Source organism: Pteropus medius, unplaced genomic scaffold, assembly GCF_902729225.1.
Source record: "Pteropus medius unplaced genomic scaffold, Ma_sr-lr_union100, whole genome shotgun sequence".
NCBI classification, from domain to species: domain Eukaryota; kingdom Metazoa; phylum Chordata; class Mammalia; order Chiroptera; family Pteropodidae; genus Pteropus; species Pteropus medius.
In genome coordinates this window covers 10,838,231-10,854,752 of record NW_024355990.1, presented here as the reverse complement: position 1 = coordinate 10,854,752, position 16,522 = coordinate 10,838,231, and the positions used below count along the sequence as shown (strand labels likewise).

The 16,522-nt window shown below is 50.3% G+C and overlaps 1 protein-coding gene across 1 annotated transcript in view; it reads right to left on the bottom strand.

Moving 5' to 3' along the window:
- Nucleotides 1-16,522, bottom strand: part of PRKCA (protein kinase C alpha) — a 375,347-nt gene that overhangs the window by 77,054 nt on the left and 281,771 nt on the right. Inside the window, exons 6-8 of the mRNA XM_039859924.1 lie at nucleotides 4,283-4,439; nucleotides 3,065-3,199; nucleotides 2,711-2,807 (exon numbers count right to left, since the gene is read on the bottom strand). Coding sequence (XP_039715858.1) covers nucleotides 2,711-2,807; nucleotides 3,065-3,199; nucleotides 4,283-4,439 — 389 coding nt within the window. The remainder of the gene's footprint in view (nucleotides 1-2,710; nucleotides 2,808-3,064; nucleotides 3,200-4,282; nucleotides 4,440-16,522) is intronic.

The window sequence follows — 16,522 nt, the reverse complement described above, 5'->3', positions numbered from 1 at the left end:
CTGCTCTGTCTCTTGCAGTGTGTTTTACAAATGCTCTAAGTAAATGAGCTAATATGGATTCCAGTAAAATCTAGGAAATAGAAGCTGAAAGATGTTTAAAGAAAAAGCTGAAACACAATTCACGCACGGGCTCGGGGCTCGGGGCTCGGGGCTCGGGGCTCGGGGCTCGGGGCTCAGCGAGCTGGATGGTAGAGGCTCAGCCCCCCACGAAACTCTGCTGATATTCTCTCTCCTCTCCGATGCCACTCACCCCTGGCCGGATGCTCCCCTGCAAAGTACACAGGTGCCCCAGGATGGAGGAACCAGCATGACACACACACGGCCTCTAAGCAGCCTCTGGAGACAAATGCTGCACTTCTGGCCTCAAGCCCTCTGGCCTGGTTTATTTATCTTTATCTTTTTTTTTTTTTTGAACTCTGGCCTTTATAAAAAGCTGGACTCGCTGCCCAGAAAAACAGAAAGGTTACTCACTAGGAAGCCATGGAAACGGAACATAAGAAGTGGGTTAATATTTCTCTATCAGCGATGCTAAGTCTCAGCCTTTACCAAAGGGACACCATCGTGATGCACCAATACTGTGTTTCTCTTAAATGCGTTCTATACCACCTGTTCCCGACCCATTGGTTGCTCATGACCCCCACTGTGGCATTCAACTCAGTAAGGTTCTTTTTAGTTCCACAGGCCTCTCTCCTGCCTGGGACATCTGAGTAGTTAACGCTGGCACTCGAGTGTCCCCAAACTCTCTCGAGAAGGACTCATCCCTCACAGGGGTGGTGTGACATTGGGGAGGGGACTCCTGTCCAGTATTCCAGGCTCCTGGCCTCTGCTGTGGGGTGGAGATGACCGTAGATAATGAAGCAAGTGAAGAAAAAAAAACAAACAGAAACAGAGCTGACACGGGCACCTGAAGCTACCCCGAAGCCCAGCTTCCATCCGGGGTTGCCTCTAAATATTATAAGGCCTCTGGAATGAACTTCATTTCATATCTATACGTATGTAAAGTGGCAAATGGCACCCTGTTTGGGAAGGCTGGCTGTCACCCAGAATTGCTCAAATGTTGACACAGCCTTTCTGTCCTGGCACACAGCTTCCCAACGGTTTGGCACGAGGGAACTGTTGCAACTATCACATTTATAAACCTTGACAGGACACTGTTATATGATTAAACCCCTGCCTTAAACCCGACCTGAATATTCTATTTAAAATGCAGCACAATGGTTGTCATAAAATCTCTTTCTATCTGTCTGCCTATTTATCTATTAATCTATTCATTTTTTTCCTATTTCTTTTTCTCCTATATTTTTTAAAAGCAGAGGTTGTAAGCTGGTTCCCGCTAGCCGAATCCTACCTGTGTCTAAAACAACAGACATGTGTTTGACCCACCCAGAGTTCAAGTTTCAGTAAGCTACTAATAGTAAAAGAAATCAGAACATGTCATGCAAAAATCTGGACTTTTGGCTTCTCTTGAAGAACCGGAAGATTTGGCAGCACGGGACCCTCATTCGTGCACAATAATCAATAGGCACCGAGTAGCCGTGGCTGCCACCTTTAGACGAGGCCTGCACTCACCAGCACACCCCAGTCCCCACTGCTCCATATTACCTCATCAGCCCTGAGGCCTGCTATTAGCTGCCATTTACGTGCATCATCTGTGACTCATTTCACTCATTTACGCTCCTGAGGGCATCCGGGCTCACAGCTCCTGCTTTTAAATATTTGCCATCAGCATCCACTTTAACCGAATATCAGTATAACAAAACACTTCGAACACTTTTATGTTTTACATCCTTTGGAATTCACTCTACCTGGACATGACCTACATGTTTCTTTGGGACGAAACTTTATCCGAGAGAAGGAAACAACAGAAAGAGGAAAATAAGACCAACATCCCATCTGTGTCGACATTTCAGTCACGGTACGGAGGCGACGTGCACGTACGTGTGCGTACGTGTGTATTACGTCTGAGTAGGGGGATCCCATGGAATCCTAAGCCTGAGGAAGAGAAAGATTCAAAAAGGAGGTAGCCGGCTGCCTAGACTGAACTGCCTGTTGTATGTATCCCTCAAAAAGCCTACATGCAGGGTGATTAGAGAAAACAAAAAAAAAAAAAGAAAAAGAAAAGTTGTGACTCGGAAACACAAGGCAAGTGTTTGGAGAAAAGGATGTTCATTAAGAGCCGAGAAGTAGAAGGAGGGAAGGGAGCAGAGAGGGAGAACAGGAGGAGGCAGAGGCGAGGCGAATGGACTGGAGAGGGGAGGACGGAGAGCACTGGCCTCTTCCAAAGACCTAGAGCAAAGGTTCAGAGGCTGGTCCGGTGACTTAGTACATCCACATGAACTCCGAAATGAAGGCCCAGGTGGCGTCCGCCGCGTGGGGGAGCACGGCCCTTCTTCCCAACAGGAGCGCGGCACTCGGCGCCTCGCCTGCCTTGCACGATGGGCAGACCGACTTCTCACGTGGAAGTCAACCACGTCCTTTTCTGGGACATTTCCAGGTCCCACTCCCTCAATGACGATAGGCACAGAATGTCGGGAGGGCTGGCAGAGGTCAAAGATTAGGTAATACTGCCGTTTTTTAGAGAAAGAAGGTGCTTAACATTTAAATTACTTTTTGCCGTTCAGCGGTGCCACCGACCATAAAAATCTGGCTCTCCTCAAAGTTACGCTTTCTCAAGGAAGGGCAGTTCCAGCAACTTCACTGGTATCCTCACCTCGAATTTCTGCCGGAGCTCCGCGTTTCCTTCCTCATCTCCTTCTGGAATGGGCACGTTGTAGTACTCACCTTCTTCTTGGTTAAGCAACTTGTACCTTTTGGAGACACAGGAGGGAAGCACAGTCAGGCGCTCTGCGTCCGCACCACCCCAGGCCCAGCATCTCCCGTCCATTCCTCTCCATTCCAGCTGCTTCCGAAACGCATCCCGTGGGGAGACTACAGCCAGCTAACTTCATAGTCAGTGTCCGTTTTAGACTTAAACCAGCTTGTTTGCGGAATCTCCAAACACTCTAACATTGTGAGATGACTAGCCCGTGCCTGACACAGACGTAATGGCCTTGGGCTTCCTTACCATCCACTGGCCGGCATCTTCATCAACTCCGAAACGCCGAAGGAAAGGGAGCCCATGAAGTCGTTCCTTGTTGTTCGATCCCAGTCCCAGATTTCTACGGACAGTCGTCGGTCTTTATCCGAAGGTTTTAATTTGCTACAAAAGAACACACATACATAAACATACACACGAGGTTCTCTTGATCACGGTTTCTTGGGAGATACTCCATGCTCATGACCTGAGCCTGAGATTATAAAAACACATGTTCAACTCTCTCACCGTGATTCCTCATTGCCAACAAAGCAGCCCCCTGGCAACCAAAGTTCTAGACTAGGCGCTAGCAAACTATGACTCACAGGCCAAATCTGGCCCACTGCTTGTTTTTGTAAATAAAGCTTTATTGCAACACACCCACAGTCATTTGTTTACAGATTGTCTATGGCTACTTCAGCTCTAGAACAGCAGAATTGTGTGCTTGCAACAGAGACTATGAGACATAAAGTCTAATGTATTTACTATCCGGCCCTTTACGGAGCAAAGCTTGCCAGCCTGTTCTATAAAACAGAAAGCTACCTTTCTGGCTGTCCACAGGTAACCTGCTTCCTGGGCTCTAGTCTACGGAGGGAACCATCTGCTTGTGCGCAGCTGCAGTCAGCGCTTTCTCACCCCTGACTTATTTGTGCCATTCCTTCCTCCCATGCCCCTCTTCCTTCTTTCCTTCTACTGTCTCCGCCTCTGAAATCCTAGCACTCCATCAAGGCCCACTTTAAATGCCACCTCTGCCAAGAAGTCTTCCCTGCTTAAAAGTAAGGATGGTTTTCCCATTTCAGTGGCAATGGTGGCTTCTATGTTATTTATGTGTTCCACGTTTTAAAAAATATTCCAATTCTTACCTTACATCATCCCCTAACCCTAGAAAGACCCTAAGTTCATCGAGAGGTGGGACACACCTTACATGTTTTTATACCTTCTGTAAGAGAATTTTCGTACAGAGTACACACTAATAATACTTTGGGGCTGGCATCACAAAACTCTTGGTAAACCAAGTTACTGTCCATCAGACAGCGGTGACAAAAGCTACCTCTCCCCAACCCCAGCAGCAGTATGAGAGAGTCTTAGGAATGAAGCAGTGTTTAAAGACGTTCAAAACAAGCCTGCCGCATTATCTCCGACAACGAGGCGGGCAGTTTTGCAGTGTGCAGGGAGGGACTTCAGTCAAGAAGAGAAGACCACACTTACAAGGTAAACGACTCATTCCACTGAGGGTTCAGCGTGGAGCGGATGGTTTTGGTTTTTTGTTTGCTTTCATTCTTGGGATCAGGAATAAGTTTCAGCTTCACGTAAGGGTCTGAAAGTCCATTTGGATCCATAGGGATGAGATTTTTTGCATCTCGTACTGTGAAGAGAGAAGGAGAAAGGATCACTTTACAAAGAGAACGGAACCATCTTGCCCAGTGTCAGTACGGAGCTGAATGAACGAGACGACAAGATGGTGTCTGAGGGGAGAGGAGGCGAGGACCGGAAGTCTCTGACCCTCGGCAACAGAAAAGCTACCTGCTGCCCCCGCCTGCCCCCCATCACCAAAGATAACGGGCCCTTTTGTGGTCAAGCCGTGAGACACAGCATGGACCTAGACCAGAAGCATCTGTGATACCGGGGTGCCTGTGAGGAAAGAGAAACCCGAGTCCCCCCTGCACCCACCTCACCCGACCAGGAAGCAGAATGTGCACTGAGCCCCCGGGGCCAGCAGCAGCCCTTCCTGGGAGGACTGGCGCGTCCTCCCTCACATGCCACCAGCTGGCCTGGCCCAGGCGTTGCTCCTGGGAGGAGTCTGCTCTTCTCTTTGCAAAGGGCACGATTTCCAACCTGGCTACACCCTGGAATCACTTGGGAGGGGCTCTAAAAATTCCAGTGCCCGGAAGCAGAATCTCTGAGGGCTGTGCTCCAAACATCAGCTTTAAAAAGCTCCCCGGGTGATTTTCTCTCTTGTGCATCAGGGGCAAGAGCCGCCGGTGTGCACGGCTGTCATGCAGAATGTGCTCCACCTGCGTGCTACGGCCTGCTATGCAACGTGCAGCAGCACCTGCGACATCACCCACGCGCTCGTTAGACAGGTAGGCAGGTCTCGCCCCCAAATGACGAACTCAGAATCCTCACTTTAACAAGACCTGCAGGTGACTCCAGTGCACATTCGAGGCTGAGAAGTACCTCTACGGGAATCCAAAACAGCTAGGAGGGAAGGTCACTTCGCTCACAGAGGCAGCCGTGTTCAGAGATGCAGCTGGTAAGCCTTATTACAGTGGGAGTGGCTAGTGAAACAGGTCCCTATCTTTCACTGTGATGAGAAGGGACGAAGGCCTGAGTCTGTCCACCCCCAATGTCTTCCTCATCATCTAATGGCATCTTTATCAACACGGTTGAAATTTCCCAATCGCCAGGGTCCCTAATGAGCCAGGCGTCACGGGTGCACATCGCACTGGGACCGGGCTCTCAAGCCCAGCACCTCCCACCGTGTGGCCCCTGGACCGGCAGCACCAGCATCACTCGCTGATCAGAACTCGGGGTTGAGTCCAGCGACCTGCGTGCACCAAGCCCCCAGGGGATTCTGAGGCACAGTACAGTTGGGGAACCACTGCTCTAGCCTGTCAGTAGCGGTCATCAGCATAGTTCGATTGTTAAAATTAAGAATTTCAGAAGAACGTTCGAAGAAGGTGTTGGAGTTGACAGGGGGCGGAGACAGAGGAGGGGATGGGAGGCGCTAAAGGTACTGGGTCTTTGGGCACAAATGGGGAGTGGGGCGCAGCCCTAAGTGCAGAAGTCACAGACGCGCGTTGTCCATACTAGTCTGGGGACACATGGAGTGTGAAACCTGCCAGCCAACAGCCTTCTATCCTCCTTGCTTGGAGGCCTCAGCATAGGAGGGTGACAGAGGGGACCACATCCAAATAGTGTGAGTGGGGAGGAGGCTGGCTCAGGTCTACCAGCCACAGAGAAGCCGAGCGTATGTTCCTCATAGTCCACTTATGCCTTCCAAGAAATTTTTCCCCATAAGACAATATCTATCCTCACCCAGCGGCGAGTGGATGGAGCATAAACAAGCATGAGCTTTGCAGCTCGGCAGATCCCCTTTCAAATCCTGCCTCCTTTGCCATGTAACCCCAAGCACTGGGGAACTTAAGTTCGTGAGCCTACCTTTCCTTATCTAGAACCGGGGCATATCTCTAGTGGTACAGGATTGTTGGGAGAATTAAATGAAATTATATACTATGTGCTTTATACTGTTGGTGGCTTAGAAAATAGAAGAGCCAAAAAAAAAATAAAAAAGATCCCATTGTGCGAGCGCCCCCTAGGCCCCAGGCACAGTGTTTTGGACCAACCCCACGACCCACGATTTCAAAATTTTCAATGAGGCAGGTGATCTCCAGGGGAACTGGCTGCCTGAGAATTCCCCCAAGCTCAGGCAGAAAGATTTTAATGCAATGCACAAGATCTAGTCTCCTCAAATGGCAACCCATGTATCACAAAAGATTAAAAATTTGAGCACAAAAATAAAACTCTCCCACAAGGAATGAAAATGAGCCCAAAGTCTCTCTCCAATTGAGCACTGGAATGAGAATCAGATGCTTTTTGAAAGGCGGAAAAAGCCCTAGAATGTCTAACACTAAGGCTACATCCCGGATAAGCTCATAAAGAACCATCGAGGCTGCCAACAGCTCTGCCAGTTGCAGAATAATTGTGGGCGCGGGCCTTATCATCTTCAATTTATAGTCCTGACAGCCAGCACACACAAAATCATTTAAGGCTGATCTCTTCTGAATGGTGACGAGTTAAAATCTCGATAGGATTTAAAGCTGTGGGCTTCCTCCTGTGATACTACCATTTAAGTTGAAAAATTTTAAAAGCTGTCAATTGCAAATGTCATTGATGCAGACAGTGAGTGGGTCCCAATCCCAATTTCTTATTGCATGGTGAACAGCCGCCGGATGTGCGACTCACTGCATGCTGGGACACCTGACTCAGGACTGGGTGTGAGTAACTTGGAGTCCCACTATGACTCAGAATGTGGGCTCAGGGACCAGGCTGCCTGCGTCTGAATTCTGGCTCTGCCACTTTGTGGCTGTATAACTCCGGGCAAAATGTTTAACCGCTCTGTGCCCCAGTTTCTTCACCTGGAAAGCCATCCCTCACTATGAGAATTACGTCGGTTCATATGTGCAAAGAGCTTAGGACGGTGACAGGCGCTTGAAAACAGCCCCGTGCGAGTAGGGTCATTGCTGGTAATAAAAGCTCCTGGCTGAGAACACAACCCCGAGGCTTAGATGTTCAGAAACTGGACCGACAGCTTATGAACTGGCAAGCACATGCCGCGAAGAACATTGCGATGTGGAAATTTTCTAACGTGGCTGCACATGCGGGGTGCCGGCAACGTCTTAAACGAAGTGGCAGTGTGGAGGGTGTCCCTGACGGGGCGGGTGTGGGGGAGCTGGAGGAGGCTAAGCTCGGAAAGAGCAGAAACAAGTCGGGGAGTGGATGAGAAGATGGGCTAGAGACATGGTGATGCGGGTGTCAGAGGCGGTGAGGATGCTGCCCCGGCACAGGTGCCACTGGGGCTGTGGGTCTCTACCTGAGCTGTGCGCTGGAAACACCTGGCATGTCTGAGTGGAACACGGATGCCTGGGCCTCCGCACCCCCAGAGAGTCTGATTTAATTGCTCTGGTCTGTGGCCCAGGAATTGGCGCCTCGTAAGCTTCCCAGTTGAGTAGTATGCGAAGCCATTCGATGCACCTGGCAGTCATTCTCAAAGTGTGGTCTCTGGACTGGCATTGCCGGCATCATTTGAAGACCAGACCATGTTTCACGTTAAAAAAAAAAAGTAATAATCTACTCACTTTTTAACACTCAAGGTTTCAAAAAGTTATCACTCAAACCTGATCACTATGGTGAATGGAAAACCAAGATTGTCTGCCATAAATAGAAAGTAACCATAAAAGTAAATACAATGAAAATGCAAGGCTCCCTTATTTCCTGCTGATACAGTTGCCCGAGACCTGCTCTTAGTGACAAAGGGGACATTAACAAGCCTTGAGAGTGTCTAGTTAGAGTGTTAAGGATATTCCAGGCCCAGATAAGAGACTTTCTCTAAGGTTAAAACCAAGATGGAAAGAAAACTGAAAAGGGAATAACTTTCTCACCATGCCATTTAATGCTTTTCAATGTCAGTTCCGTACCTTCCTTCAGGAGTCATCTCAAGCGTGACTGGCCCCGCCCGCATGGGGGAAGCGGGTTGGGGGCGTGCCCATTTTGAAACAGCGGGTTGGGGCACATTCCATAGTCTACGGAGCACCCGTGGGTCTCAGAACAGGCTCTGCACAGGTCCCACGGCTCGATTCTTGTCTTTCATCTTCTACAAGAACCGAACTGCTTTGACCCACAGAATTAAGATCGGAAAAACAACACAACAACAACAACAGAATGCTACTTTGATAAATAAACTATGGAGAATGACATTCCCCCACCCCCCATCATGCTGGCTCAAATTCGGCACGGTGGGCGGTCTCTGCACACAGCAGCCCCACGTTTCCTGTGCTCGCTCAGTGGCAGAGGCATTAACTGTGCTTCCCGGAGCCTGTGCAGACGAGCCCCGAGCCCCAAGCCCAGAGGGGAAGCAGGCAGCGGGAACGCTTTGCCCTCACATCTCATTAGAGGTCCTGCAGGCTCTGTGAGGACACATCTGCTGAAGAAATCCATCTGGGCCCTGGGATTCGCCGTTTGAGAATGAATGTCTGTTTTGTGATTCCAGAACTTTAATAGAAATATAGCATCGGATGATCTGGCCATCTTTTGGCTTGAGGTGCCTGTTTTGAGATCAACTGTCGAGCCCGGCACTGAGAAAAACCAGTCCGGTTGAAAGGTTATATAACTTCCTGATAATGTAAGACATCATCTCTGGACAAAACCCACTTGAACAAGATTATGAAGACTGAGAAATGGCCCCGTGGTGCTGCAGAGGCACCTGGCAGAGGCGACGGGCCGAGCCCAGAACACATGTCAGGAACGAGTGTTCGGGCGTGTGGCTCTCATCATGGGCCCCGCGGGCTGGGCAGCCTTAGCCAGACTCGGGCACCTCCATCACCGGCGTCCCACGGTACCTGGAACAGCCGACAGTTAGGAACGAAGCCGGGGTTTTGCCAAGGGCCTGCCTGATGGGGGAAAGAGGAGATGTGGATGCCGGTGGGTGGGTGGGCAGGAGGGAGCGACCGCCATATTTTCTTGGGCACAGGCAACCTAGACCCACAAAGACTTGCAGTCGAGTGACTGTGTAATGTGCATTTGAGGATACAGCGTGACAGGCTCACTGTCCTCGGAGAGAGGCTGCAGATGGTGGCTGGCTCCTCAGGGGACAGCCTAACATAGCGACTAGAGGCTGGGTTCAAATCCTTGCTCTGCCACTCATTAGCTGTATGACTTTGGACAAGTCACCCCACTTCTCAGTTTGCTCATCTGTAAAATAGGCACAAGAATGGTGCCTGACTCACAGGGTTGTTTTGAAGACTAAACGAGTTAACACATAAAGCATTTAGAAGGACGTGGCACAAATGAAGTGTTATGCAAACATTTGCTGTTCTCACTAACAGTCATGTCAACAAGGGTTTGCTATCTTTATTAATCGCCATCACCGCCAGCACCTCCCAGGAGGCTGGGTTGCTTCTTCAGGTTAAAGAAACCTAGGAAGTTAGAGGGACAGTTCGTATAGGACCGGAATTTCCAGACCTCAGGGTGAGCTGGAGTTCAACAGGCAGCTCCTCGTTGTTCCAAAATAGCTTAGAATTCAGAAAATTAATGCAATCCTTGATCCATTCAGAGGGTGGTCCAGATGGTCTCATGATCCAGAGAATATATGAAGTGTAATAATAAAATAAACACCCGTGAGATCACCACCTAACATAAAAGCTAGATCAGGGCCAACACTGCCGAATCCACCTAGTGTCTTCCTGCCCGTGCCACCTCCCTGTCACCCTGTGGACTTTCGCCCTCACTCTGAGGCTGTCTTAGGGTACTGGGACTGGGCACAGGGCATGTGGAGGCACCGACGGATTCATCCATGACACATAAACGCAAAGCTTCGTTGAGGCCACAGCTGAATCCCCTTCGCCTGCAGACTGAGTTTGTCCACACTGACCCACAGTAACCTTGCCCATCAGGGTTCATATCTGTATAGGGACATTGTTCGGTGATGTGGAAATATCAAGTACGTCCAAATCCAAGGACACAATGGCCCTTCGAATGCTCTGTTTTGCTTTAGAAAATACTTCTCTATTTTTAGTGCCTTTTCCCCAGCTCTAAGAGCACCTCTGTTCATGGTTTCTGTTTGAAAGCCAACAACAAGGACAGAGGCTCAAGACGGGGGCTTGCTGCAGAAGTCAGCACTGTTCAGTGTGCTGACTCAGGGACCCCCGCCCACTGCCACCCTTGCTCGACAACAAAAACAAGAGTAAACAAGAGTCTGTAATCCGACCCCGCATCGTGCATAGGCAAGATTGATGTTTTCTGACCCTACAGAGAAAACAACCACCACACACAAACTCTTCTTTGTTTGAAGTTACCAACAGCAGAAGAAAAATGCTGAGGGCACAGGGGAGTGTGGACAACAAGCGAGGGGTTAGTACCTGGGGTGAAAAGGACCTGGTGTCATTTAACCTCAGGAAACGGTGATGGAGGCTTCCCAGAGCCAGGAACCAAGTCTTAGAGCCAACCCAGAGAACTAATTCTGATAATTGTTAGACAGCCACAACGCCTTCTTTCAAAGAACTGTAGACCTGTGATTTCTTTTAAAAATACAATCACATTTGAATGTTTCATGTCAGAGGAACTTCATGGGTTATTTCCAAGAGGTTTGCTTTTAGAGAGAAGGCAGAGGTAGGTGTGTGTACGTGATCTCTCACTTCTCCCTTGAGAACGGCTGATTTGGACCACGTGGCAGTGGGGTGGCAGCCACATCCCTGACCCTATCGTACCCAGGGAGCTAATGAACATGACGATGGTGATGGGGATGGTAAGGGACAGCATTCCTGGAGAGATGACTAGGGGGCTGGCACCGTTTTCAATTCTTTGTAAGGAGACACTATTCCTAAGCCCGCTTGCAGATGGGGGGTCTTGAAGCACAGAGAGGTGTTTCTACCTGCTTGCCACGCAGGCTGACAGGTGGCCAAACCGGGATTAGCGTGTTAATTGTATAAAACCCAGCTTTTGCTTGTTATTGGATAACGATGACTGGAACAAGCCTTGCTCTGGGTGGAAAAGCTGTCCTCAGCTAGGAGGAGATCGGGGCAAGTTTGCCCAGGAGAACGGGGAAGAAGAGACTGCACCCCGCTCCAGTGGAGGATGGGAGACTGCAGAGCACGAGGGGTGAAGTGAACACAACCTGGGGGGAGCGGTGGGTGTACCTCAGGGCGGGTAGGAAGGGAGGTGAAGCATCTACAAAGACATTCCTGCTTCTGTGCCTTGAATGTAGTTAGCTAAGGGGGCTGCAGCACTGGATTTAAAGATGTGAGTGTGGTAGATTTTGAGATGCAAATTCTAAAATCACTTAGCACGTTGGGGTGTTTCGGTCACTAAGAATCAAGAGGTGAATGCCTGAGCCAAGCCAGCCACGATGTCACTGAGACACAGGGCCCAGGGACGTCCAGTGGTCGCAATACCAAAGGGCTCTCTGCCGCTGCATAGTCAGGGCTGGTGCTTTGAGCAGGCTCTCCCTCCGTCTCGTCTCCCTGCTGAAGATGCTAATTCTAGGGCAAACGGCACGTGGAAAGCACAGACAGATGATCGCAGTGGGGGTAGAGCGAGCTGGGCAAACACGAGGCAATGTAAAGACCTCTCAGATCACAAAACTAGTGAAACCAAAGGAAATGACATTCCAGAAAGTAGCACCAATGCATCCAAAACAACGTTCTCGTCCCCTAAAATAAAGCTCAAAATATCTATCGCGTGCACGCCATGGGAGGCCTGTCCGTTGGGACTTTTTTTTTTCCTGTCTAAAAAGCATCCTCTAGCCCCATGTGAGAGTGGAAGGATGGTTTGGGTTCATAAAATGTTTGGCCCCTGCCCGACTAATGCCTGCTGGCCAAGGCAGGCTGCACCACTAACTGGGGTGTGCTGGAGAGCGCCCTGCCTCAGTTAATATTCTAGGACACACCTCCGACTTTTCAAATAAGGTCCCATTTGTAGATCCCAGGGATTGAGGCCTGACGTCTTCCAGCGGTCATTATTCAGGCCACACTGGGTGCCACTGCAGCATTCCTTCGTGGGGTGATGGAAAATTAAAATGGTCAGGAACGAAACAGTGGTGATGGCAGCACCATCTTGTGAATACACGGAAAACCGCTGGATGGTACGCTCTAAAAGGGTGACCTTTACAGTGTGTGAACTATCTCTCTACAAAAAGAACAGGTCCATTTCTTGGCAGAGGTCCACGTGCCTGAGTACACCTGCTCACTTAACTCTTACAACTTGTCCTGTGAAATTCACTCGGATGCCCATTTTCCAGACGAGGGAACTGAGGCAGAGATGTTAAGTAACGAGCTCAAGGTCGGGCATTCAGGGAGTGATGAAGTCGAGTGAGCTGACTGTTGACTCTGGGGCCTGAGTGTGTAACCTCTGCTCCATCCTCCCAAGGCGGCCTCTGCATTCAGGTACAGCATCTTCCTCTATAAAGGACTCGATTGGAAATATTTCAGGCTTTGCCAGCCACAGAGCCTCCACTGCAGATGCTCAAGTCCGCTGTTTGTAAAGAAGCTACAGTTTGTAAAAAAATGAACATACTGTGTTCCAATAAAACTTTATTAAAAAAAAAAGGCAGTGGGCCAGATCTGGCCCTCTAGGCCATACTGACTGATCCTGACATAGGTCTCATACCACGCCCCTTCCCCACCCCCGCACCCACACTTTAATAGATTGAGGGAAAATGGCCGGTACGTCCTGGATACTACTCTGTTTCCTTTTGGTTCTTTCTGCTTTGATCTGAGCCTCTTGAGCTCTGACCCTGTCCTAAAGCTTGGTAGGAGTCCGGGGCTGGGGCTGGGGCCAGAGAGTGTGTCTTCTGACAGGAGCTAGAACCCACCCTTGTCCTTCGCTGTCCCAGCTCTTAGCAGACACCTCTGGTATGGACTTACTGTTGCTTCCTCCCTCCAGGCTGCCTTAGGCTTTTTTGGCGCAGTAGTCTGTACTCCTAGACTAACCCGATCTGCAGCCTACCGGCTGGAACCCCAGATCTGGCCCGGACCTGCTGTAACCTGCCAGCCTCACCTCGTTCAGGCACCCACACGGCGGCTCCACCCAGGGACCAAAGTGCCAACAGTGAGGATGATAAGGCATCAATGGGGCCGTTCTTACGTGACGCAGCAGCTGCTCTGGAAATGGGAATTGGGAGGAAATGTACACCCAGGAGCGCTGAGATGCAAACACGCCGACCTGCTGGACAGCGGGTGCGGGGCGGCCCGTCTGCTTCCGGTTCACCGGCTGTGCTTCCCAGAGCTGACGGCTCCCCCTGCTGCCCTCCTAACAGCCTAGGTGCTCAGCTCGGGAGCACCGAGTGGTCCATGCGCTGAATCAGATAGAAAATGGGGAAAAAGCCTTTACCTCCCCGGCTCCAAACGACGCTGAAACGCAGCCACACCACAAGGCTGTCAAGTGTCCTCGAGATTACACTTTCCTGGTCTAGGAAGTTACTAGGAAGAACACCGCGTCCTCAAGGGTTGTTTTCGCCTTACTTAGGGCCCCTTCCGAGGATGCTGCAAGAGAGGAACTGTGTCTGCGAGGCTGCCAGTTCCCTCACGTCGCTACAAGTCAGTTCTGCACCAGGAGCCAGAAGCCGGCACTGCAAATGTTGGTGGAGAAGCTCGTGGAGTGACAGATTGCTTCTGGAACAGGGTTTACCGAACGCCCTTCACGCGGGATGTTTCGGGGGCTGTCAAGCTGTGTAGCAATAGGCGAGCTTCCGGGATGAGGGGTCTGAGTTGGAGTCTCTCAAACCAGCAGAGACACGAGCCTTGGCAAAGGCGGGGCACGTCACAGGTGATGGCACAAGACCCTGGGAAGGACCAGAACCCGTGAGGCCGAAGGCCATCAGGTCGGACACCACAGCAGAAGGGCCTAGGCAGGCTCCGGGTGGCACAAGGGAACGGGCGTACAGAGCTACAGCTCCCAAGTTGCAGGTTTTAACTCTGGGTGACAGGCCCATCCCCAAAGTCTTCAGGCCAGATCATTTCTTCTCTTGTAGCCATCAAGATTAACACAATATTACAGTGTTTATGACCATTTTAAGGCACCTATGGGCGCTGGGTTGAGGACATCCACTGTATGCCTTTAGAGCCCCCTTTCCAAGACTGAGGGGTCTTCCTCCTTCTGGCACATGCTTCCAGAACCAACATGCAAAGGGACAGACAGCATTCTTCTAGGTGGACTCCTACTTTGGCTGGGGATGGGACAAGGCACGGGAGCTGGGAGAGGTGATGCCGATGGGGTCGAGAACCGGCTGGGAACTGCCCTTGGATGGGAGGTGCAAGTAAGTGGTCCGTCCACAGCTGCCGTGGCACAATTCTCTGTTAGCGTGCGTGCGGGTGCGTGTTAGTGGGCGCCCACTCGTAGTGGAGCTCGGTCTGGCCAAATTAATGGTGAAGTGTTGACAGGCTAGGTGATCACAAACTAAACAGTTCAATAGAACTGTTTAGCTAGGAGAAACAAAAAGTCACATTCTTCTCTCACGAACAAATTAGAACTGAGAGATTTTCGATCACAGCTTGAGCGACTCAGTATCTCTGAGGCCCCCAATATAAAAAAGAGGCCAATAGCCTGTGTTCTCTATTTTTCACTTCAGTATTTCTTTCTAAATTTTAGGGACGCTGCATCCTCTGGTCCACACTCACCGAGAGCATGGTGGCATCACGAGCTGGCACTGGTTCTGATTGGTAGGTTGTTAAGTGTGTTAAATATGTAACTGCACCCAACCCATTGCATTTACTAGTTACATAACCCGAAAGACCTATTCCACCCCAGTGAGGCCGGTCTCCTTGCTACTAATGGTCATGAACCCACACTGCCTACGTACGCAGGCTCTGCCTGCTAACTACACGAACCTCCAGGCCACGCTTGTCCTGTGCTTCTGGGTTCACGCTGCCATCCCTGGGCCACGGGGAGCTCACCCCTCCGTTTATCTCGGTATCACCAGCCCTTCCCTCGGCACAAGACCCATCTTCTCTGTCCTGCCACCCCGGAGTTGCATCTCTACAGATTGACAGCAACTTCGGAGCGGAGGCTGCATCATATCCTACACCTGGAGTCTTCCCCCAACCCCCGCCCCACCAGGCTCAGCTCAGGGCGAGGCGAAACCCAGAAACCCACGAGTGCCCCGTGGATTCTCATTTGGCTGAAAAGCTAAAACAGGGAAGCTGGCGAAATTCTCATCTTTTGCTTGCAGCACACAAAGTGACCACTGGAGGGACTCTCGGACAAGGAAAAAAAAGAACAGGCCTGTGCAATGGAGAGTAAAGACAGGCCAAAAGGAGTCACACACTTTGTACAAAACGTTAAATACTTTGAAGAAGTTATCACTGAGCCCACAACGCTTTAAAAGGAGATATGACATAGCTCCGGCTTTCAGGAAAAAACGTATCAGAAGGGGCAGTGTATTCTTGGGGAAAAAAGTACCATGTAGAACTTCTCCAGATTTTAAGAATAGAATGCAAAGATGTCATCGACGTAGATGAAAAAGGGACCACATACTAAACCTGACAAGGCCAGGAGAGGCCAGCACGGCGGGCCCTACAAACTCAGAGACCGAAAGTAACCACACAGGATGGTCTGAACATAAAAATTCCTAACGGGTCCTGGCGGGTAGTCACGTCCGGGGCCTGTAGCTTCCTCGACAAAGATCAATCTTGACCTTAGGTGAGCCTGTCGATTGTCTTTGTGCATCGAGATAACATGCCCTGAGAATGTCAGAGTCGTCCTATTCCCAGACCCCTCCGTGGCACAACCCACAGCACCAGAGCACGAGACCACGGAACCCCTCATGGGTATCCTGTCCCCCCATGCCATTTCCATGTCTCACGAATGTTCATTATTAACTCTCCTGTACCCACCAGTAAAAGTGTCCCTCCGTTTCACTTTGATCCCTTCCCAGAGGGTCCCCGCTTTGCTTTCTCCCGCACCCTTCATCCAAGGACTCCCTAGAACCCTCCCAACGTCTCCTCCTTTGATTCTAATGGATAGAATAAGCTGCGAAACTGCCATTCTTAGGAGCATGTTCTCAATCCATTGAGATTTTTGCTTCCCCATAACTGCTGTCAGTTTGGCTCCAATAGACTCATTAACATTCTCTTTAGGTTCAGACATTGCTTACACTGACAACGACAAAGGACAGGTTTTGACTGGGGAACGACAGCTGATTCTGTGAACAAACCAGGGTCTCGGTAACTCGGTGTG